Below are 22858 nucleotides of genomic sequence, written 5' to 3'. Positions count from 1 at the left end.
TCTCTCTTAGGAGCCAGCTGGGGGGACGTTGGAGGAACACGGCGGAGTTCAGAACCTCGGACAGCTCCCGCCGGCCCGCCACGTACACCCCGCCTCCCCACCACTTACCAGAGCTCCGAAAACTAACCGAGGCGCATTCGCCTCCGCGCAGCGACGCTGCAGCAACGGGAGCGGGCGAGGGAAGCCCATCCACGCGGCTTCCCGCCTCTCGTCTTCTTTCTTGCGGGCTTGGCTTGGCATGGCAAGCATGGAGCGGAGAAAGCGCGAAACCTCGGGAGCCATCCCGCGACTGCAGGGACTGCTTTTGCTTTTCCGTGAGTACAGGCTTTCCCCAACTTTAGCGGGAACTCTCCTCTCATTCCGCCCATCCCGATCCGCCTAATTCGCCTTTAAATCAGCTCGGTTTGAGGAAAGGGGGAGGGGGGAGAGAGGAAAATAGCCAGGAAAGACCGCTTGACGTGTCCTGGGTGTAAGATAAAGAGATGCGACTAAATAGCTTCCCTCCTCCAGTCCACACCGCCCCGGGGAAGGTAGATCGCTGGAGTTCTCTGGCGAAATTCTAACTTCGTGCCCAAAGCAGGCAGGAGCTGCCTGGAAAGAGAACCCCCCCCCCGCGCTTCTCAGCAACCTTTATCGGAATCCTCTTATTCTCTTTCCCTATTTTTTGTTTTTCTCCCAACAGATGCACTAACTGGTGGGCTGGCAGAACAAGAAGTGGAAAACCTTTCGGGGTTATCTCCAAATCCCGAAAAGGCTATTTTTGTAGTTCGGGAAAACGGAACAACCTGCCTCATGGCGGAATTCGCTGCGAAATTAGTCGTGCCCTACGAGATCTGGGCCACCAATTTTGTTGATGTAAGATTCTCTTCTTTTAATTGGAATATCGTCTATTAAAAGCGTGAGAAGAATGGATTTCAATATTTGGGGGGGGAGGATATCTGTGACTTAGGTTTGTGTGCGTGTGCGCGGGGGGGGGGAAAGAGAGAGAAGAGGGGAGGATTCGAATTAATCTTAAATCTAAACGCAGCCTTTTTTTAAAAAAAAAACCGGCATGTTGCTAAGGAAATGCAACTTCGCTTTCTCCCTCTCCCTGTCACTCACATGGGGGAACTGCTAACCTAAAGCATCCCCATCCGCCATGTACATACAGTTCGTCCTGCCCCCGTTCCCGTAGCTCCCGACCCAAATCTTCCCGGGAATAAAAGCCGTTGCCTTTCGCTGCAGAAATGACTTTTAGGCGGCGGGAGATGGAGGGGGGGGGGAAACCTCCCATCTTTTCGCTGATGCTCCCGCAGCAGCTCTTTGTGGAAGTGTTTGGGGTCGGAAACTAACGCGCCGGTGTGTGTGTGTGTGTGTGTTACTGTGTTTGTGTTGTCTTGTGGCGCGCATTCAGATGGTCACCGAGCAAGCCTACATCCCGCTTTCCCGCGGAGCCGAGGAGCGAGGCAGATGCAGCAGCAACGAATCCGAGCTCCACATTTCGTGGCTCAGCAGAGCTTACACCCTCAGCCTTTATTTTCTCAAGGTATCGGAAGAGAAGGAACACCAAAGGTCCGCCTCGAAGGCGCCCTGATTTGGACAAAAAATTAAAATTAAATAAAATAAAATAACGGGAAGGGGAGGCAGGGAGGGAGGGAGGGGCAGAATCACCCCGCAGGACCCGAGGAAATCCAAAGTTAAAGGAATCAGCCCAAGGTTGGAAGGCGGCGGGGGGGAGGGAAGGGAAGGGCAGGGGGAAAAAATCGGTATTTGGAGAGAGAAATAAAACGAAGACGGAGCCTTTTTATTTATTTTTTTCCACCGTACGCCGTCGCTAAAAGGCGCCGAAGAAGGCAGCCGACGGCTCAGATCAATTGCCCCTTCCTTCTGCCCCGAGAAATCTGCCGGGAGGGCGGCCGAGGTGAGAAAGCTGCGAGCGCGGGCAAATGTTTCCTTTGGCCTGCCTCGACCTTTTGGGTCTTTTCTTGCCCCCCCCCATTTCTTCTTCTTCCTTTTTCTTCTTCTTCCCTCTCTCTCTCTCCCCCCCCCCCCCAATTCTCTCCCGCCTTCCCGGGCTCGACAGGAGACTCGCAACACAAATTCTGGGCCCGAGGCCTGGTGGAAAATGAGCAAAGTCCAGTTCGTTTACGACAGCAACGAGAGCACCTACTTCAAAGGCGCCGTGAACCGTAAGTGCGGCGCCGCGGAAGCCAGGCCTGAGGGTCGCGGGTCGGGGTGTGTGTGTGTGTGTATGTATGTGTATATATATATATATGTATGTATGTATATATGTATGTATGTGTATATATGTATGTATGTATGTATGTGTATATATGTATGTGTATATATGTATATGTATATATATGTGTATATATGTGTATATATGTATAGATAGATAGATAGATAGATAGATATAGATTATATCTATATATATATCTATATATATCTATATATATCTATATATATATAGATAGATAGATATAGATAGATATAGATAGATATATATAGATATATATATATAGATATAGAGATAGATAGATAGATAGATAGATAGATAGATAGATAGATAGATAGATAGATATAGATATATATACAGATAGAGAGAGAGAGAGAGAGAGAGAGAGAGACGGGAATTGCTCCTTGGAGTGTGGCCGGTTAAGGGGGAAAAAAAACAAACACCCGGGGCTCTCGTTCCGACCCGAGGGCCGTGGGCATGGTGAGGTAGGGGAGGGCAAAGGAGAGGGCCGCCGAGGCCGTGCCGTTCCCAAGCGACTTCGCCTCCTCGCTTGCGACCTCAACGTGTCTGCAAGCGCTGCGGCGGGAGGGAGGGAGCCTGGTGAATTTTCAGCCCGTCCTCTCCCTCCCTCCCTCTCTCCCCCCCCCCGCCCTTCTCCCTCCAAACGGGTCTGCTCAGGGCCTGAGGCCGGTCCCGCCCTCGGGCCCGCACTGCGGATAAAGCGGGCACCCGCATTTCCCCCGACGGCTACTCCTCCTCCTCCTCCTCCACCCCTTACCCCCTTCTCTATACCAGGGTCAGCCCTGCGCCAGCCGACTCGGGCCTGGCTTCTCTTCTGGCCGGGCTGGGGGGAGAAATGATCCCGCCTGCAGCGGAGCCCGGCCTGGCCTTTAGACTCTTTCCGAAGCCGCCCGCCGGTTTCGAGAATACGCGGATGGCCTTGAGCTCTCTTCCCCAAGAGCGGGAAAAGAAGGGCAGCCCTGCCGTCAGCCAGCCAGCCAACCCAGGCCAGGCGCAGATTTGTGCGCATTTAAACACACGGATGACTGGCCCAACGATAAGCCTGGATCCCCAGCAAAAAAGAAAAAGGAAAAAAAAGAGCTCCCATACTAATAGTCTCGTGCTTAGGTTAAAATAAAGCTGATAGGAGTTAGTTCAATTAAGCCGTGTCAAGGCAAGCTTTGCCCTTTTTGACATATTAAGATGGAAGGGAGCAATTCAGGTTACCTATTAGAAAGTCCCTTTTCAATAATAATAATAATAATAATAATAATAATAATAATAATAATAATAATAATAATAATAATAATAATAATAATAAATAATTTTATTTATATACCGCCCTTCTCCCGGAGGACTATTGAAGAAAGCCTACAGAATTGTAAAAGAATAAAACCACTCAGTTCTTAGGAGGGAAAAAAAAGGGCTACCTGTTTTCATTTCTAATCGGTATTAAGCAAATAAATCGGGACTCAAACAAAGCCTTAAAAAAAGAAAACCTGGGCGAGGATTATTTAGCTAAAGTAAAAAAAAAAAACCAAAGCAAACCAAAACACCTCTTCGTCCAAATTATGTAACACTTTTACTGCTTGTTAGGAGATGGCGTCTGGAAATTATTTCTTGATTATTGTATTGTAAACCTATTTGTAATGAAGATTTTCTGCTCTAATCTTGGGCCCAGCACTTTTTAGTGCAGTGTCAGATTTTGACAATTATAGAAGGAAGTGTCATGTAAGTGCAATTAGAAGAAAATGAATTTATTTTAGGGTTGCCTTTACTTGGATTATGGAGTTGGCATTTTTGGGGTGTGTGTGTGTGAAAATTCATATGGAATGGTTAGTAGATGCTGCACAATTCACATGCAGTTACTGTGCTCTAAAATATTCTCTGGTCAGTATTTCCATTGCATTTCTTTTGTGTTTCTTTCTTATGGGCATCCGGTCCCTGTGTTTGTCACTGGGCACCTCTGCAGTGCAGAATGTTCTAGGGTATTATTATTCCCCCCCCCCCCCGTTGGTGCATTGAAGCATGGCCAAGGCATGCCCATCTGTATTTTATCTGTTCCTGAGTAATTTGGATCATTAAACATTTGTCTATTTCCAAGTATTAATTAGATAGAAAAGTCTATTTTACATTAAAATAATGTATAAAAATGTGATGGTATCTCTTCAGAGTGGCTTGAAATACACCATCTCTTTCACATATAATCCAGTAGTATTGGTCATTATATGTGAATGTACGTATAGCTTAGCTAGGCTGGATATGCAACAAAAATCAGGATTTTTTTAAGCCGTTCAGGGTAAGTAATTCTTTACATTTATATTCCAAAATAAATCCTGTTGAATGAATTGGGTTTACTCATAGATGAGTGGTTGTACAAGTGCAGTCTTGTTTAACAAACAGGATATTTATTTTAACCCTTTCTGATTCTAACGTTATTAAGATTTTCACATTTCTTTTCATCATCATGCGGGTTGTTTATATTTTGAAAATTTGCCCCCCTTTTCAATTTTAAATATTTACATTATGCTTATTTATCCATTCTGTCCATTTTTCCTATACTTTGGAAAGCTGACAGTTTTTGTGAGAGGCTATTGGACAATACAGACTTTCACAAATGTTTCCCCTTCGGATGAATCACTCTACAATTCCATTCATCCCCACAAGCATACACATCTGACAAGTTGTGAGTTGTGATTTGCAATGTCCAGAGGTCATTCCAATAGGACTTGCCATCTGTTTTTTTTTAGGTCCAATTCTGCCCCATCAGCAGTGCTTATGGAGCTACTTTGCGTCATCCATCCACTAAGCATCACGATTTGTGATGCTGCTCTGAAGAGGTTACATGTGACTGTACATGAATGGTGGAGCGTGATTCCCTGGGAATGTTATCTGCAAAAGGGTGGGGTTATTCTTTCAAACTGGATCTAGTCATAGAAAGCTAATAAAAGCACTGCTGGTAATGATGAATTTCTAGTTAGGACTTGCTATTCCTTGTGGGATCATCATAGCTATTGTCATCAGCATAAGCCATTAGGTATTGAACTGTGAGCATCATTTTAGGATCCTAATGGGAAATAGTGTCTTTTCCTTGCGTATGCAATGATTGTCATCACATTATGCTGCGTAGTTGTGAATACAAGGACTGGAGGAATGCCATGAAAACAGAAGCTAATGTTTTATGCGTCTAATCATGTACAATAGCATGAATGTTTTCTTACACGTATGAGAGAATATATGCCTGTTCATCTGCATATTGTTCAGCTCTCTCTTGCTATCAAGTTTCTTCCAATATCTGTCTATTAGAATTACAGCCAAATTTGTAGGAACACATCTTAAATCTCTAAACATATTAGAAAAACTGTCTTGCTTGCAAACCCAGAAGACTGGGCAAATTCTTAATGTCAATCTGTATCTGATTTGCAAAAACAGACATTTCATATTTTTCTTAACTAAATATATGTATATTAAAAAGAATATACAAAATTAAAAGAAAAAAGTGGAAAAAAGATTAAAAACATACAAATGTACAAAATGCATACATTTTTTGTCTCTTAACAATGGAAAAGGATTTTTTGAGCAATTTAATCAAATTTCTTGTGTTCTTTAGACATTTTCTGAAGTCTTTTAATATTAATGTTATTATTACCAATATCATATATATATATATCTCTGTGTGTGTGTATATGTGTGTGTGTGTGTGTATGTGTATATTGTATATATATATATATATATATATATATATATATATATATATATATATATATATAAATATAAATATATATTTATATTTGTTTTCTGAGGTTTTCGCGGGTGTTTGTATGTAGTTCTTTGGTCATTCGGGTTTTTCCCCACGTAGAATTGGAGGTATCAGGGCAACGTTTTGACGAAATCTCATCCGTCATCCTCAGGCTGGTGACTTCACCAGCCTGAGGATGACGGATGATATTTCGTCAAAACGTTGCCCTGATACCTCCAATTCTACGTGGGAAAAAACCCGAATGACCAAAGATCTACATGTATACATATACATATACATATATACATATATACATATATACATATATACATATATACATTATACATATATACATATATACATATATACATATATATATATATATATATATATATATATATATATATATATATATTATATATATATATGTGTGTGTGTGTGTGTGTGTGTGTGTGTGTAGATTTTTTGGCTTGCTAACAAAGAATAAAGAGAGACAGATATGATCATTTCAAACTTATTTGTTCTCATCAGTCAGCCATACCCTTCTGAGATTCGAACCTGGGCCAACTGCGTCTTAAGCAGTTGTTTTAACCCCTAGGCCACAGGTTCGAAGACGCAGGTTTTAAGACGCAGTCGGCCCAGGTTCGAATCTCAGAAGGGTATGGCTGACTGATGAGAACAAATAAGTTTGAAATGATCATATCTGTCTCCCTTTATTCTTTGTTAGCAAGCCAAAAACTTTTTACACAAATATGAGCTGCCACTGCTGTGGCTACTGCCTGTAGATGGCCTTGGGCTAGGCTGAAACAGGAAATAAGATTTGTCCCATGTTTGGGGCCTAAGCAAGTGCATTCTAAATACTTAACAAACATTTAATATAATACTGAATTAGTTATTTGGTCTAAAAAAAGTATGATAATCATCCAATAATAATATTTTCCTCTTGACAGCGGGGAAACACACAGTCACAACACGTCACCTCTCTGCTTTAGTCACCCCAGCTGGGAAATCTTATGACTGTCAAGCTCAGCAGACAATCACCTTAAACTCCGGCGACCACCAAAAATCAGTTGTTCTCTTGCTGTCAGAGGTCCGCCTGCAGCCTTTTGACATCAGCTCTGATTTTGTTTTCAGTGAAGGTAAGGGACGCTGGGCAATTTATAGAGGCAGTTTGGAAAGTTAATGGAGACTCTCTTGACTAAGGAAACAAACAGTTTTTGTGGAAGGTTGGGGTGGATAAACAGCATTTTGTATCTTTGTTTCTTCAACAGGGGAGGCTCCTTTTAATTTTTTTTAAAAAAAGTGTGTGTCTAGCGCACTCACTGGGAAATTTGATGTAAGATTAGTGACTTCAGCAAGGCTTTGCCTTGAAAGAAAGCATGGGGCAGAGGCTTGCCGCAGCTATAGGGAGGGGGCAAAATGTGAGTGATATGAGCAGACCCAAGGAAAACGCGGCACCAAATGATGACCAAGCTATCTCCAATGGCATTCATTCCACAATGCCTTCTTTCAAGGTTTGTTTTTTGGGATGTTTGGCTTACTGGTAGCGGGAGGTTTTATTTCTCAGTAGGTATAAATTCATCATTATTCTGGCAAAACGTTTATGATCCTGAAGTGAAAATTTCCATTCTCTTTTTAATATAATGCATACTTTATTCCTCTGGCTCAAGGATTTTTTTTGCAAACCATAGCGGATTTATTAAATGTTTGTCGTGTGTGTGTGTGTGTGTGCGTGTGTGTGAGAGAGAGTAACAGTGCATGGATGTTATTATAATCTAGCGGTGTATAAATAAGGATCAAGAATCTGAAGTTGTAAGAAAATCCCTGATAGATTTGGCTAAGTATCCAAAGCAGGGGTGTCAAACTCAATTTCATTGAGGGCCGCATCAGCATTGCGGTTGCCCTCAGGGGGCCGGGTGGGTATGGCCAGGGTGGGCGTGGCCTACTGGGTGGGCGTGGCTAGAGTGTGTATGGCCTACTGGGTGGGCGTGGCCAGCTCTACACCGTTCGCATCAAGGGTGTCTATGGGGGCCTGGGCAGGAGTGGGACAGATCTGAGGGTCTCTGGTAGAAGGAGGGTCTCTGGGCCAGGGCCAAGGCAGCGGGGGCCGTTCCCTCACTGTTTCCAGGATGGCTTCGCGGGCCACATGAAACCACTTCGCGGGCCGGATCCGGCCCCCGGGCCTTGTGTTTGACATGTCTGATCCAAAGAGTCAAGCATGCATGCTTCTTGCTATTCTAAGTGCAATGCATGAAGCTAACAATCCTGCCTGTTTTTTGCTTTACTTCCAGTGATAGCTGTCCAGAGATACTTTCCTTTTGAATAGGAAGAGCCTGACCCTCTATAAAATAGACATTTTAAGAATGAGGCGATATTCCCTGTATTTCTAAAGAGCAGGATAGAATCAGTGGGGAGAAAGGGCAGGAGTGCAGATTTCAATGAAACCTTAAAATCCCTTCAGTAGTGAAATGCTGAAGGAGGTGGGGATTTCTCTTGACAATGGAAGTGATAGGATTCTTCAGAACTACGATTCGACCAAGACTAACAATAATTAGCCCATCTAATCTTCTGTCAAGGGATCTGTAAATTCCTAATCCTAAATAACGTCCACAAAAACATACAGTTTGTACATTGTGAGTCTGTTGTGTATGCTCTTTAGTAGATAAGCAGAAGCATTGAGTAGGGGATTTGCTCTCCCATTACATCTTTACACTTAATATCCAGGGTTTATGAATCGTTAGTATTAGTAAAGTCTGATCAACTTGCTTGGTCTTTCCTCCTTCCCCCCCCCCCCCCCGATTTTCAAAATCATTCACTTGTGAGGTTTATGAAATTTCACATGTCCAGTAGCTGCCCTGGTGGTTTTAATTTTTGTAATATTCTCTAGTATGCAGCCTTGGTGGAGCAGTGGGCTGATGCCTCCTCAAGTAACACCAGCTGCCTGCAATTAGTGCAGGTTCGAGTCCCACCAGGCTCAAGGTTGACTCAGCCTTCCATCCTTCCGAGGTAGGTAAAATGAGGACCCAGATTGTTGGGGGCAATTAAGCTGACTTTGTAATAATGCTTCTTGGGGGGGGGGGCGAAAGCCCTAATAAGCAGGCATATACATAGAATGAAGGCTACTGCTAAGCACATTGATTTGTGCTTTAAATTGTAAGCCGCCCTGAGTCTTCGGAGAAGGGCGGGATATAAATGGGATTAAAATAAAAATAAAAAATAGTATGGGTTCTGCATTTTTATTACTGGAATGCATTGTTGAGGGCACTGGAATTCCCCTCGTAACCCCTCGATGACTATTCAGAAGGCAAAGTTGAGTTTTAAGAAAGGTAAACAGGGACATAACAGTGGGAGTAGGGAAGGAATGAAAAAGGAATAGGTCATATGAGTAAAAGGGAAGGAAGCTGGTCATAACAGAAGTAAAAATCTGGAGGAGGAAAATGCAGATGACGAGCAACAGGACAAGTTATTTATTTATTTAGATTTATATACCGCCCTTTCCCGAAGGACTCAGGGCGGTTTACAGGATATTTAAAAGAAAATCAATACAAAAGTTAAAACAAAGTTAAAGTCACAGAGCTAGTTATCACTACAGTAAGAAGGCTAGTAACCATTTTGGAAATGCTCTCAGGATCAGGCTGCATGACTTCTCCAAAAAAAAAAAAAGAGGAAGGCCTCCTCTCTTGCATCAAAAGAGTGTGTGAAGGAAAACAAGAATCTGAGTGCTTTGATTTGCCAAGATAGCGATTCTGATATGAAAGCAAAGTGCGCTTGCTGTAATTTCTGTTATTATTAAAGCAGTTGTTCCATATTAATCTTGCTAATCTGAGTTTGAAGAAGTTAGTTCCTTGGATTAATTGTCTTCAGTATTTTTTTGTTGCTAGAGAAATCAGAAATTTGGCACCATAATCTACTGTTTGATCAAAGGCTGCAAGTTGGTTATGCTATAATTGTTTCCCTGATTAATAATTGATATCCATGATCATCCCCACCTTAGTCCATCTTTTCTCATTGTTCCAATATTTTGTATTGGATTTTATATGACAGTTGATGTTTCTTCAAATTTTGGTGGTGGACTGCACTACTCTTGCATCAATTTATGATAAAGGTTTTTTAACAGGAAAAATTGATTCTTTTGTGACTTTCCCTTTTTTCCTTTCCTTTCCTTTCCTTTCCTTTCCTTTCCTTTCCTTTCCTTTCCTTTCCTTTCCTTTCCTTTCCTTTCCTTTCCTTTCCTTTCCTTTCCTTCCCCTTCTCTTCCTTTCCTTTCCTTTCCTTTCCTTTCCTTTCCTTTCCTTTCCTTTCCTTTCCTTTCCTTTCCTTTCCTTTCCTTTCCTTTCCTTTCCTTTCCTTTCCTTTCCTTTCCTTCCCCTTCTCTTCCTTTCCTTTCCTTTCCTTTCCTTTCCTTTCCTTTCCTTTCCTTTCCTTTCCTTTCCTTTCCTTTCCTTTCCTTTCCTTCCCTTCCCTTCCCTTCCCTTTCCGTGTGCAACATTGGCTTGTTTAGTGGGATTGACTCCTAATTGAAATTTCCACATATGCTTTCATGTCCTGTAGGCAAATTCTCTATTGCTTATTGATCCAACTAAAAAAAATATTATCCTTATAGTTTTTACTCTAATACAAGAATAGCATCTAAGGATATCTAGCCTGGCTATTTTAGCTGACATGTTAGGTTATTCAGAATGTATCCTTTTTTTTCTATTTTGTAATTCCAGAAATTCAAGGATGGGATAGCATGTCTTCTTACATTAAAAAAAAAACCAGTCTGGAAAAAAGAGTGCATTTTGGAAAGTTTTGAGGGATGTTTACTGTCTTAGTATTCTAATTTAAGTAAAGTATGCATTTTAAGCAGGTAGCTTTTGCAGGTATGGTGGAAGATATTTTTATACTAAAGGTAAAATATGATATTTTCCTCTCTTTTTCCTGAATCTTTCATCAAGACTGCAACAGACCATAGTGGTACTTGAAGACAACAGGTTATTTTAACAGCTTAGGTGGCACACAGCTCTGTCTTCTTTACCAGCAACTTTTTAGTCTCTGCTCCTGAGGCAACTGCCTTAAGTTGTCTGGTGGTAGGCCTGGCCCTGAACTTCAGACAAAAAAGCCTACTACTTCTAAAATGTCTTGATTGCTGGGCTACAAGTCCACAAACACAACTTTGAGGGGGAAAAAAAGTGTGGTTCTCTTTCTATTTAGCAACACAATCAGTGTTTGTGGACAGTTGTAGCCCAGCAATTTGACTGCGTTCCAGGGCGGGATTTCTCTGTAAATCTTAATTTTATTTCTGAAAGTCAAACATTTTAAATGGCCCTAGTCAAATCTCTCCTGCCAGGCTTTCTAACCCAGTTGGCTATTTGAGAATTAACAAGCTGAATCAAAACAGACAATAGGGAAGGTGGTGGTGGGGGAGAGGATTGCACCAGATCAGATTAAAACTTTTACCACACAAAGTCAAAGAGGAGCATATAGGATCCAGCAGATTAAAAGATAACAGGAGAGACTAGATATTGTCTGCAAACTGATAGTTTGTACTGTTTGTAGTAAACTGATACTGTTCCTCCAAAATGGCTTTCCGACCTGAAGGTTTTTAAAACCGACTTCTTTCTCAAGTGCTCTCCTCATGACCAGGGTTCTCTTCTAGTTTGTTTCCTTATTCTCAAGTACAGCCATGGTTTTTTCTGTGAAGATGTTTGGTCATCAAACAGGCCTGTTTTCTCTGCTCCCTGCAGTCCCTCACACTGGATGGTCACATAGCTCCTATTTATTTGCATATATAGCTGCCTATTTCATAAAATGTGATTTGGGGCTGCATACAGCATAACAGTAAAAATTCCACAACTATCTAAAAACATCAAAATTAAATACAATGGTTAAAACCCAAGACCGTGGGAGAACTAACATTGCTTAATCTCACCCAACCACTTTGTAGACTCTCCCTGGGATCCCTGAGGCTGGTGAAAACAAACAAACAAACATGTTTTAAGTGCAAATTAACAGAGATGAGTCTAACCTCACCTTGGGGTAAATGATATCCCAGAGGCTGGGGCCACAGCACAAAAGACATGTCACCTGGGGTCTCACGAGATACAGCTCCTTGGAGATGGGATCCTCAGCATAAACCTCCTGCCTGACCTGGTGGAATGGATAAATTAATTGGCAAGAGGTGTTTCCCTCAAATAACCTATCCCCATGACATATAGGTCAAAGGTCAAAACCAGCACCTTGAATTGCACCCAGAAGCAACCAAGCAACCAATGCAGCTCGCAGAACAAAGGACCGACGTGCATCCTTCTAGATGCATGCACAGCTGTCCACGCAGCTGCATCCTGCATCAGCTGACACTTCCTTGAATGGTCTTCAAGGACAGCCCCATGCAGTTTTGGTAATTTTTGGAATGAGATGTAGCTTTCTGAGCAATTCAAGGGAAATGGATTCAAGGCACATTCCAGTACTTTAAAGTTCAAGAATCCAGTGTGGGGAAAGGGGGTATAATAAGATGAGCTGAATCCTCTCAAAGTCAGCAGCTATGTGCTTTGCTGAGTTTAGGCATTTGCAAACCATTGGCAGGTTGAGGGACAAGAGAGTCCAGTCAAAAAGACTCAGTCCCTTTTATTCTCATAGGGAGATATTTATTTATAGATTATGTATAAATCACATTTATATACCTGCCATCTCACAGATCTGTGACTCTAGATGGCATATGATTAAAAAATTTTTTAAAAAATTAAAGCACAAAAGTTATTAATGAAGAAGCAGAGAGTTATGTTAAGGGCATTAATATTCTTCCATATCCATCCGAACTGCTTTATTGCTAAGGCTGTGCTAACAACACCATCAGCATCGGTCCTATCCTTTTTACTGGTGGTCATTGGCACATGTAATAAGCAGTGACCCATCGTCTCGAACAGTAGGAAAGGGGTAGGACAAGACTTGCATTGACTTAATGATTTGATTGAAGAACAACTGATTTGGATTGCGTGCTTGGATTCCTGTCAGTCCTAAGACGACACTGAGATTCAATCAAATGCAGTTCCTTATTTGCTTACACCTCATAGACAGAATCTATCTGTCTAAAGCTACAGCCTTCTAACCTAATAGTTACGCTCTGAGAGATTCTAAAGTGTGGCTACTCAAAATGTTTTTCTCCCTCCCCCCCATGTAGTTCAGGACTGTGTAGTTTATTGTCTTGAGTCCCACTCAGGGATGCCTCCTCCCTGGGAAGCTGTGGGTGCGACTGCTGACATTTTCCTCCACTTTTTCTTCACCTGCACATTCTTACCGCACCCAATCAGTGTGCATCTCAGGACTTTCAAGGGCATATAAGGGGCTTGTGTTCCATTAAAATTACGTTACTGCTTGGTTTCATGCAGCTCAACAGTGGACTAAATTTCAACTTAGGACTGAAATCTAGATTGAACTCCTACATAGCGAGGGACCTGAAGCCAATCAGTTTTCTACTATTCAGCTTAATTTACCTCTCAGAATAGTAGAGTGGGTATATACTGTACTGTATGTTGGTGAGGCATCTGTATATTGATTGTCATGAAGCCTTCAGAGGAAAATGAAAGTAATCCTTTGTTTTGCCGGAAAAAATACTTGTATGCAGAATAATGCTTCTCTCTCCCCATTCTTCTCTTTTCTCTGTGCTGCAGAACATAAATGTCCAGTGGATCAGAGAGAACAATTAGAAGAAACGCTTCCTCTCATATTGGGCTTGATCTTGGGCTTGGTGATCGTGGTAACCCTTGGCGTTTATCACATCCATCTCAAAATGACAGCCAACCAAGTCCAAATTCCACCAGACAGATCTGAATATAAACATATGGGATAGCTGGCAAAGGAAAAGATCAGCTGAAGCAAAAGCACTTTTTTCCCTGTAGGTCAGGGCCTCTTATATACAATGACAGACGGAAGGGGGGATGGGAGGAGGGATGCAGTGGGAGGTTGGGGTGGGAAGGGAGGGTACGGAAGAACAGCCATTTCTCAACGCGCTTAAAACAGGGAAATAACTTTTGTCTTCTCTGGAGAACTGACCCAACAGGCAGTGTTCCCTACATTGGCCAAGCATCGTTTCCATTCATGTGGTGGTAGAGGTGAGAATGGAAATGTATGTTTTGCTCTGAAAATGTATTTACCTCAACGGTGAGGGGAACGACAATGACAGATAAGCACGTGGAACCTTCCATTTCCACATTTGCTGGACTGCAGTTCTCACCATTTCTATCTTTGCCTTGCTAGCTGCGGCTGATGAAACTGGCATACAGTGACATTCTCCATCCATAATGTAAGCCCATAGCTTGGATCAAGGGGTCTGGGAACAGAGTTCCTGTTATGGGTCTTCACAGCACACAGGAGAGAATTCTGGTATTTCTCTTTCCTTCTGCTACCTTTAGCATCCCTTGAAAATCTGCATGGAATATTTTGGGAACTTTGCACAATAGGACGAAAGCAGAAGTTCAGGGGAAAAGAGGAACTGACTAAAATTCCACCTTTTTTCCCATACCTGGGGCCTTCCATCAGATTTCATCTATTCCTCCACCAGCACTCCTTCGGTTTATGGAGTTGCTATTATCAGTCTTGTGTTCCCAAAGTTCTAGGAATGGTAGAATTCTCTACTAAATCTCATATATTCCCAGAGGAATAATGCCACTTGGGTAAATTAAACAACTCCCTCAGGACTTGCTCATAGGATCGTCATCTCATTTCCACTTCATCTCAATTTAAAATATATTTCAAAACAAAGCCAAGAATAAGATTCTATGATTTTAGAGCTTGGAAAATTTTATTTTACATTTTTATTGCTTATTGAAATGCTTTGGCACCCAAACAGTTTTATGAACGTTGCTGCTCAAATCACAAGAGCGTTAAGCTCTGGTGTGAGAAATGCTTACGGGCTGTACACTTTGCATGTACTGTGACTGAAAAATGCCTACTGCAATGTAATGATTATATAAGAACACCAACAAGAAATGTTCATCTTACTATGCAGAAACCTTCAGGTGTTATAAATAATGGATGTGTAAATATAGATATGGAAGCAAACAGCAAAAACCAATAAATCCTAAACTATGTTGCTTAATGTGGAGTATTCTTAATATGGAGCATTTAGACTAAGTATTTTATTGACACTCTTAGGCGAGGAAGAAAAAATGAGAGGCAATAAAATGCTAGAGGATTAAGGAAAAAGGTTTCTGTATGAGAGATGCCTCCAGCTAAGGGATAGTTATGGAAGGTCACAACCCTGATCACAGTCACTGATTTGTGGGATGATTCTTCAGAGAAAGAGGTTCAGTTTTATCCATGGCTTTCCACCCATCCATTGGATTCAATATCCCCAGACTAACGTGTGCAGATGTTTATTGGCTCAGGGTGGTTTAACCTTGGGCCAGGGTGCTGATTCATGCGCTGCGCTAAGTCATAAACTGGTTTGTTTGGCTTGGATTTAACAATATATGGGGAATTAGCCAATTTTGCTTTATTCCACAGACAAAACAAATCTGATTTAGTGCAATGCAAGCATCCAAGAGAGTGTTTATGGAGCATAAATACAGGAGTCCAGTGGAATGCTTAAGGCTGACTGCATTTATTCCTTAATGGAAAGCTAATTGTTTCAACCTCTGAAGTTCTGGTTACCCTAGGACTGGTCAGACTTTAGGAAGGAAGATGCTCCCTATCTTTTCACTGCTTCCCTCAAGAGCCCAAGAATTATCAGTTTGCTAGAAAAGGTGAAACCGTAGCATGCTGAACATAAGAACTGGTTAGATGAATGGAGCTTACGGTTCTTATTATATAATTCATTTCAGCGTTACAATTTAGGGAAGCTAGCAATAGGGCCCAGTTTATTGGACTGTATTAAACAAGTGGGCCTCAGCGTAACTAGAAATCCAGATCTGATGGCTGCCTTCTCTACTGAGGGGTTGGATATAATGGTATGCTGTCCAGAGTCACTCCTGGCGAGATGGGTGGCCATATAAATCAGAAAGTAGGTAAATAAATACATGTCACATTATTGCAGCAGTACACAGGTCTAATCAAATGCTTATACTAATTTTTCTCTCCAAAGACCAAGGACAAAATACCAAAAGGATTTAAAACAGGGTTTCATGGAAACAATTTTTTTTATAAAACAATACAACAGTGTCATCATCATCATTACACACAACACATATACACTCGCACACAAAACTATCCTGGATGGGACACTGCTTCATCAAAAGAGTTTCAAAGGAGTCTTTCCCATGGAATTTCTCCAAGAGGGGCTTTCAAGCTTTGCAGAGAGAAAGTCAGAGTCTTCCTTATAGGCTTTTCACTCTGCAAAAAATAAAAATAAAAAATGATGTGGGTCCATGATTGCTTAAGAGTATGGATTTCTATACATGGATTATCCTGGCAGGATTTATAGTTGTAATTGTCAAAGCTATTTCATACGTTCTTTTTCTGCCATGATAAAAGTTTATTTGTTCTTTCTGGTATCAGGTATTTGGAGTATACTTTCTTCCTTGAAGTAGCTCAGAGCAGTATTAAAAGGCCCAGCTCCACCTGCCCTAGGAAAATCCCTATTTGAAATCTTGTAAGGAAGTTACCAGACAATAGTATGGCTCACCTTGACTCTCTTTGATTTAAGACATAGAGCCTTCATGCTTAGTTGGTTTAGTACTATGAGTGAATCTGCCACTGTAGTTTGTCCATCACTGTATCTGGCCTGTAAAGCTTTGAATGACCAGTAGATATCAGCCAAGTCTTTGTTTTCTTTAGGCCTTTGCTGCCATCTTGTGGACATTTTAACATTTGCATCCCAGTAATGGTATCTATAAGCTTAGCATATGGATGCATAATCCATGGCTCAAATACCCTATGTCATGCTCAACCTGGGCACCAGAAGTCCAGAGCCCTTCTAGATTTCCAGCAAATATATGAACAGAAAATTATACCAAATAATTGAGAAACAATTAACTGTATTTAACATCACATTAAATTACTTAGCATCTGACTTAAGCGTGCATTGATTTGGGGGGGGGGTGCCATCCCTAGTGAACCATTCAGAGAAAATGTAGTCTATAGCCTGAAAAAGGTGGTGTTCTAATACTAGATGTGAAAATGAGTATGGCTTGTTTAACAGACCATGGTCAGAAATTTTGACTTATCACAGTGTGCAAGCTGTCCATGTAAACAATCTGAATGATTAGTAAGATGCAATTTATTATGAATTTACAGCAAAGCATATATATTTAAATCTTATTTCAACACTGGCAATGAGACATCATCACCTGCCATATTTGGGACATTAATCTGAGGAAAGGTGAACAGTGGGTGGAGTGATGCATACACTTGTAACCTCCACCCCTTCACTATTGCTTCTAGCCAATCCCAGCATCATCTATATGGGGTTATCATTCCTGAATATAAATTATATTCACCAGAATAGAATTTTGAGAATTACCTAAAATAAAGATGGGCAACATAAAATTCCAGGACCTTATGAAGCACCTATTGTTTATGGGATCCTAGTATAACAACCAAAATTAGTTGGAAGTCAGGTAACCTGTACATTGTATGTATAAATAAATAAATAAATGGATTAGCAATAGCACTTGAACTTATATACCACATCATCATAATGCTTTACAGCTCTCTTAAGCGTTTTACAGAGTCAGCATATTGCCCCCAACAATTTGGATCCTCATTTTACTGACCTTGGAAGGATGGAAGGCTTAGTCAACCTTGAGCCGGTCAGGATCGAACTGCTGGCAGCTGGCAGAATTAGCCTGTAGTACTGCATTCTAACACTGCGCCATCAAATGTTCACACCATTTTTAATGGGAATTGATACTTGTGTAAATCTTAAAATGGCTTCTCTTAAAACAGACCCCACCCCACCCACAGAAGGGAGCCCCAATCCTGTCTATTGTACTATGCAATACCATTCCCTTTTGCATTACAACCATCTCATTTCTTTGCCTCATCAAAAGATGACTCTGTTAAAATATTTTGTACCCCCAATCCTAGATGTACTAGTGCCTTAATTCTATGCATCTCTAATGAAAGAGCTTGGGACCGAATGCACGTAAGGATGTATAATCGATGGCTCTAATACCGTATGTTGTGCTCAACCTGGGCACCAGAAATCCAGAGCCTTTCTAGATTTCCAGCAAATATATGAACAGAATTTTTAAAAAAGCTATATACAGAATGGAAAACAATATATCTTCTTCATTAACAACTCATTCACAAATCAGCAACTTTCTAACTTTTGGGTTGGCTTCTCTTTTATTACAATAGGTATCAACCAACTTACTGATAAAATGAAAGCCCCCCCACAATCCAAAATGCTCTGTCCAGAGACATTAGAGCTAGGATCAGACAATTTTCTTCAAGTGAAATCAGGTGAAAATAACCCAAAAGAAAAAGCAAAATCGAAGTTAGAAAAGACATGGCTTTCAAGTTATACATAATGAATAAATAACCCCCCCCCAAATGACTGAAATAATTATGGAGCACTTAAAAAAGGCAAATCCCTCTAGGTCTATGTTAAACATGCAAGCCTATCAAACAAGCAACGTAAGATTAATTGTAGTTGCCATTGCTGAATTAACATTTCAAAGGGGTTTAGGCAGCTTTTTCTCCTGTATGGCAAAACACATTTAACCAAATTTTACAACACTTTGATTTAAACTCAGAAAACACCCACTTAGTGGTTGACTTCTAAAGCTTGAATAAAAATAATGAAGACAAAATGGGAGGCATTGGAATTGGCACGGAGTCAAATGAAGCAATGTCCATGTTGCTAGGACTAAGCAGAAATTCTCTTGCCCGCAGGTGCCCTGAGTGGGTGTCTGTCACATATGAAGCTAGAAAAGAACTCAAAAGCTGGCATTATTGTGTGTGCAACTCCAACTGTCTGCTGCAACTATGGCTGCTGCTAAACTCCAGCTTATGCAGTTACAACTTGTGGGCAGTTCAGTGTTAGGCAGTGTGAGTGATGCAAAGTGAAGATGAAAGTCTGCTGTGTGCAGTACAGCTTTTTCATTGGGTAGCCTAAACTTGGGAAGTGTGCAGACTCCAAGGATGTGTGAATGTGGGTCAGGCCCTTGGTCTGCCTAGCTTAAGACTAGCTACAATGACAGGTGGCAACAGCTCCTTCGAATGTCCCACTTTTAAGAGATTCCAGCCCTATCCAGAGATGGAATGAAGATACTGGTTCTCGGTACAGTATGCAATGGCGGCTGCATTTGCTTTGATTACCTTACGTCACAGAACATGATGTTAGTCCACTAGGACAAAGGATGGAAGAGAATTTAGGGAGAGGGAAAGACTAGTAGTTCCAGGCACTCCACCTGGGTGGTGTGACAGCACAATGAAGTACTGGTAATGAAGCCACTGTTTGCGGACAGCAGGGATGATGCTTTGTCCTCTGCTCCAGCTTCAGGGTGGGCACCCAGACACATGGTGAATCATGGTGGCAACTCATAAACACAGGACAAGGAAGGACTGCTGGAATTCAGATGGAGGCATAACCATTCAGCTAAAGTCATATGGACTGAGCGACCGAATCCAGCGCCATTTAGACATTGGCCTGCTTTGTAAACTGGTCTCATTTTCGATCTGGCACCATCCAATATTGGCTCTGGCTGGATCCATTGCTGGAATACAAGTCCCATAAGTTTTCAGCCAGATCAGATAGGCCCCTATGGGACACGTCACTCACTATAGGCTGTACTAACACAATACATGTAATCTGGTTCGTGAACTAACCCCTACACGGTATATGGATCCATAATCTAACCAAGTGGGTTGGTGTCATATAACTAATTCACAAAGAAACTAAACAAAGGGCAACGTCAGGAAGCTTAACATGTGTGAATATGACTGCTAGATCTTTCACTGTCCTGGATAAGCATGTTGTGATTTCAAGCCCAATGTACACAGCCAGAAATGTCATAGTTATTGGTGGCCAGCCAAATTTCTTCTTGATCAGCAGATTTCTCCTCTGCTCTTCTTAACTGATCATATGCTTACCACCACAAGAGAGGTGATGCTTTCATCCGATTAATACAGAATTGTGACACCACCTTTTCCATAAGCATGAATAGATTTTTCCAAGTGCTTATCGCTTCAAAACAACACTGAAATCTTGAAATTTGTGTCGACAAATGGAGGATGAATACAGCATTGGCCAGCAATTTGAACATTTGCAAAACGAAGCCATGTTTGCCTGGCACAGATAAAAATATCTAATCAACATTCCGAGCTGCACATGTGTGCTTGTGCATGTATGTTTGCTTCTCTTCAAAAGAGATAAAAAAGTAGGAAAGCTTTCGTTCTAATACCTGCTAAGTAATACCATTCACCTCCACTAGCAACTATAACACCAAAGTACATAAATTATCAAAAGCAATGTACAGAAAATTACAAATTCATTTCAAAATACATCACATTGCTATAACCGAGATAAAAAGTGCTTCTTGGGTTGTTTTTCGGGTTGTTTTTTTTTAAATTCAGGGGGGGGAAAAAGTCTTTTGAAGCAGAAGTGTTGTTCTACTTTGTTCTGCAATAAAAGTTTGGCCTTCCGTTGGGGTAATGCTGAAAGTTCCCCCTGCCTCACCCCAAACAGGATGGTTTAAAATCAAAACCTCTTGCTCTGACTCAGGCCAAAAATATCCAGCCATGGTGCATTTCATCCAGGATTACTAACTGCTGACAGGTCAGGCATTAGCCAAGTTACATCTTCACTGTGACTCCTTCACGGTATGCTGAGCCAAGTCAGCAGTGGCGTATTTCTCACTGGATCACTGCTGCTTGCTGCTGATTTTGGCAGCACCTGACCTCATCGCTTCACTTGTTTCCTGGACAACAGACAAAACGGATAAACAAAAGCAGCTTAATTTAGTGGTGCCGATACTGCCTCATGAGAGGCACTATGCAAGATGGAGGCCCAGCCAGTTTCAGAAATGGGTGTCTCAGGAGTTCTTCTGCTGATCCCCTCTGCGAAGGTTCCCTCACCAGCATCAAGTCTAAAAATCCACGGAGAACTGATGAAACCTAGGAAAGACCAAAGGACACTTGTGAGGCCACTGAGGTCCTAAACCACACATCAGAAGATTGGGGCTTGCAGACCAAAAGCAAATTTCAAAGTTCTTTCATTTAACACATATTCACTGGCTCTCAATCGTACCATGGCAATGATTTAGCTGCCCCAGTAGGAGACCCATCTGTTTCCCCAAGCTTTGAGTTGAACCTATGCTGCATTATGAATAACGTGTGTTTTTCTACTTGCTGCTGCTGTTGCACGTGATTGATATTTCTGAAATGTTTCACTTTCACTCTGAATTTTTGCATGGTTTTTATTATTTAACTGTACCCTCTTGGGGATTTGCTATTAATTGAAAGGAAGCTATGAGGGGGAGGGGCTCCTATTCATGTACACATTCTTATCGGGGATGATAGTGTTGTGATTCAGGGTCAGCCTGAGGGGTTCGGCAGTTGGGTCGGACGATTCAGAGGAGGAGGAGGGGGGTGTTGGAGAGCCTGCAGAGGACAGCCCTGAGGCTTCGCAGAGCCCTCAGCCAGGCCCCTCTCATCTGGACCCAGCTGTGTGAGCCTGACAGCGTGGATGAAGATGACCCACAGCTGGCCCTGTTCAAGGACGCCTGACGCAGGAGGCAGTCAATCAGGAGTAAACAGAGGAAGGCAATGGGCCACCTCGGAAGGAGGCAGAGAGAAGCCACGCCTTGAACTGTTTAAAAGGGGAATGTGTGGGAGGGCTGGTTTGCTGAAGGCAACCGTTTGAATAGCTCCTGTTTCATGGTTCGTGTTTTGGTTTTGCTCTGTTTGCTCTGTTTTGTGTCAATAAATTTGGCAGGCTTAGTTCCAGCCTCTTGCCTTTTTGTAAAGGGGTTGTCCCTGCCTTTTCTGCAGGGCCGGTAGTAGGCTGGTACAGAACAGATAGTTCTATGTGTAAAAAGTATTTATTTTCTTTATCAATAAACAATAGGACAACTGAGAATATAAGGTATAACTACAATGTATCAGTGCAAAACCCTAAATATTTATCTTCTCTTTTGCATGGCTAACAGAATTGAATGCTACATATAGCTCATCTTTTTTAGAACGTATTGAGGAGTGATGGCTAAATGGAAGGAGAAAGGCAGGTATATAAACTGTTTCTGCTTAGAACATTCTATATAAATATCCCACTGAAATATAAATTAATGCAGAGATTAAAATGAGTTTAAGCCTACACTCAGACAGCTAAATGGGCTCACATAATCTTGTGTATGGGCAGAAAAGAAACTTGCACCATCTCATCCTGTTTGCTTGAAACAGTCTTCTTGGTTGTCTACATGTTGAGGTACTTCTGGGAACATAAACAGTGAGTTTGGGGTTAGGCGCTGTTCTGGGGCCCCACCTACTTCAGCTAAGATGCTGCAGAAGAAGGATAAACACAGGATTCAAAGGAAAGGTGAGCATTCCCACCTTGTGTAGGTCCTTCACTCTTGGTGGTACATTGTCTCGGATTCTACGCATGGCCTGGAGGGGGGGCTCATTGAAGTAAGGCGGTTCCCCATCTATCATTTCTATCACCATGATGCCAAGAGACCAGATGTCCACCTGCAACACAGAACCAATTACACGGCAAATAAGCTGCATTAACCATAACCTTATACAGATGTTTAATCCTCATCATTTTACCCTATTAATTATTTTTTTAAAAAAAAGGTCATTAGTGGTTGGCATTGCAGGACTCTGTCTTAAGATGCTGGTGACACACAGATCTGATTTCAGGCTGGCCATACATTTAACTTCAATAGCTAACACTGCCTTGTTGTTCTCACCTGAAAGCATTTTCTAGGAAAATGTTACCTTAAAAATTCTGTTTGGGCGAGTTTAACTATGAAAATAAACTTAAT

The 22858-nt window shown here is 41.7% G+C and overlaps 2 protein-coding genes across 2 annotated transcripts in view; one reads left to right on the top strand and one right to left on the bottom strand.

Moving 5' to 3' along the window:
• Positions 1-247: 247 nt before the first annotated feature.
• On the top strand, positions 248-13782 carry LAMP5 (lysosomal associated membrane protein family member 5; the record flags this gene model as incomplete). The annotated part of the gene is made up of 6 exons (XM_083349755.1): positions 248-314; positions 683-855; positions 1394-1525; positions 2063-2168; positions 6905-7093; positions 13604-13782. The coding sequence occupies 6 exons, from the start codon at positions 248-250 to the stop codon at positions 13780-13782; spliced, it is 846 nt and encodes a 281-aa protein (XP_083205881.1).
• A 6962-nt stretch (positions 13783-20744) lies between these two features.
• Positions 20745-22858, bottom strand: part of PAK5 (p21 (RAC1) activated kinase 5) — a gene marked incomplete at its 5' end in the record, with an annotated part of 93237 nt that continues 91123 nt past the window's right edge. Inside the window, 2 exons of the mRNA XM_083348198.1 lie at positions 20745-20990; positions 22425-22559. Of these exons, the coding sequence (XP_083204324.1) occupies positions 20835-20990; positions 22425-22559 (291 nt within the window). The 3' untranslated portion in view covers positions 20745-20834. The remainder of the gene's footprint in view (positions 20991-22424; positions 22560-22858) is intronic.

Source organism: Vipera ursinii (genome assembly GCF_947247035.1).
Source record: "Vipera ursinii genome assembly, chromosome: 1".
Lineage (NCBI taxonomy): Eukaryota > Metazoa > Chordata > Lepidosauria > Squamata > Viperidae > Vipera > Vipera ursinii.
Note: the sequence above shows the minus strand (reverse complement) of the source record. Positions and strands in the feature narration are given on the sequence as shown.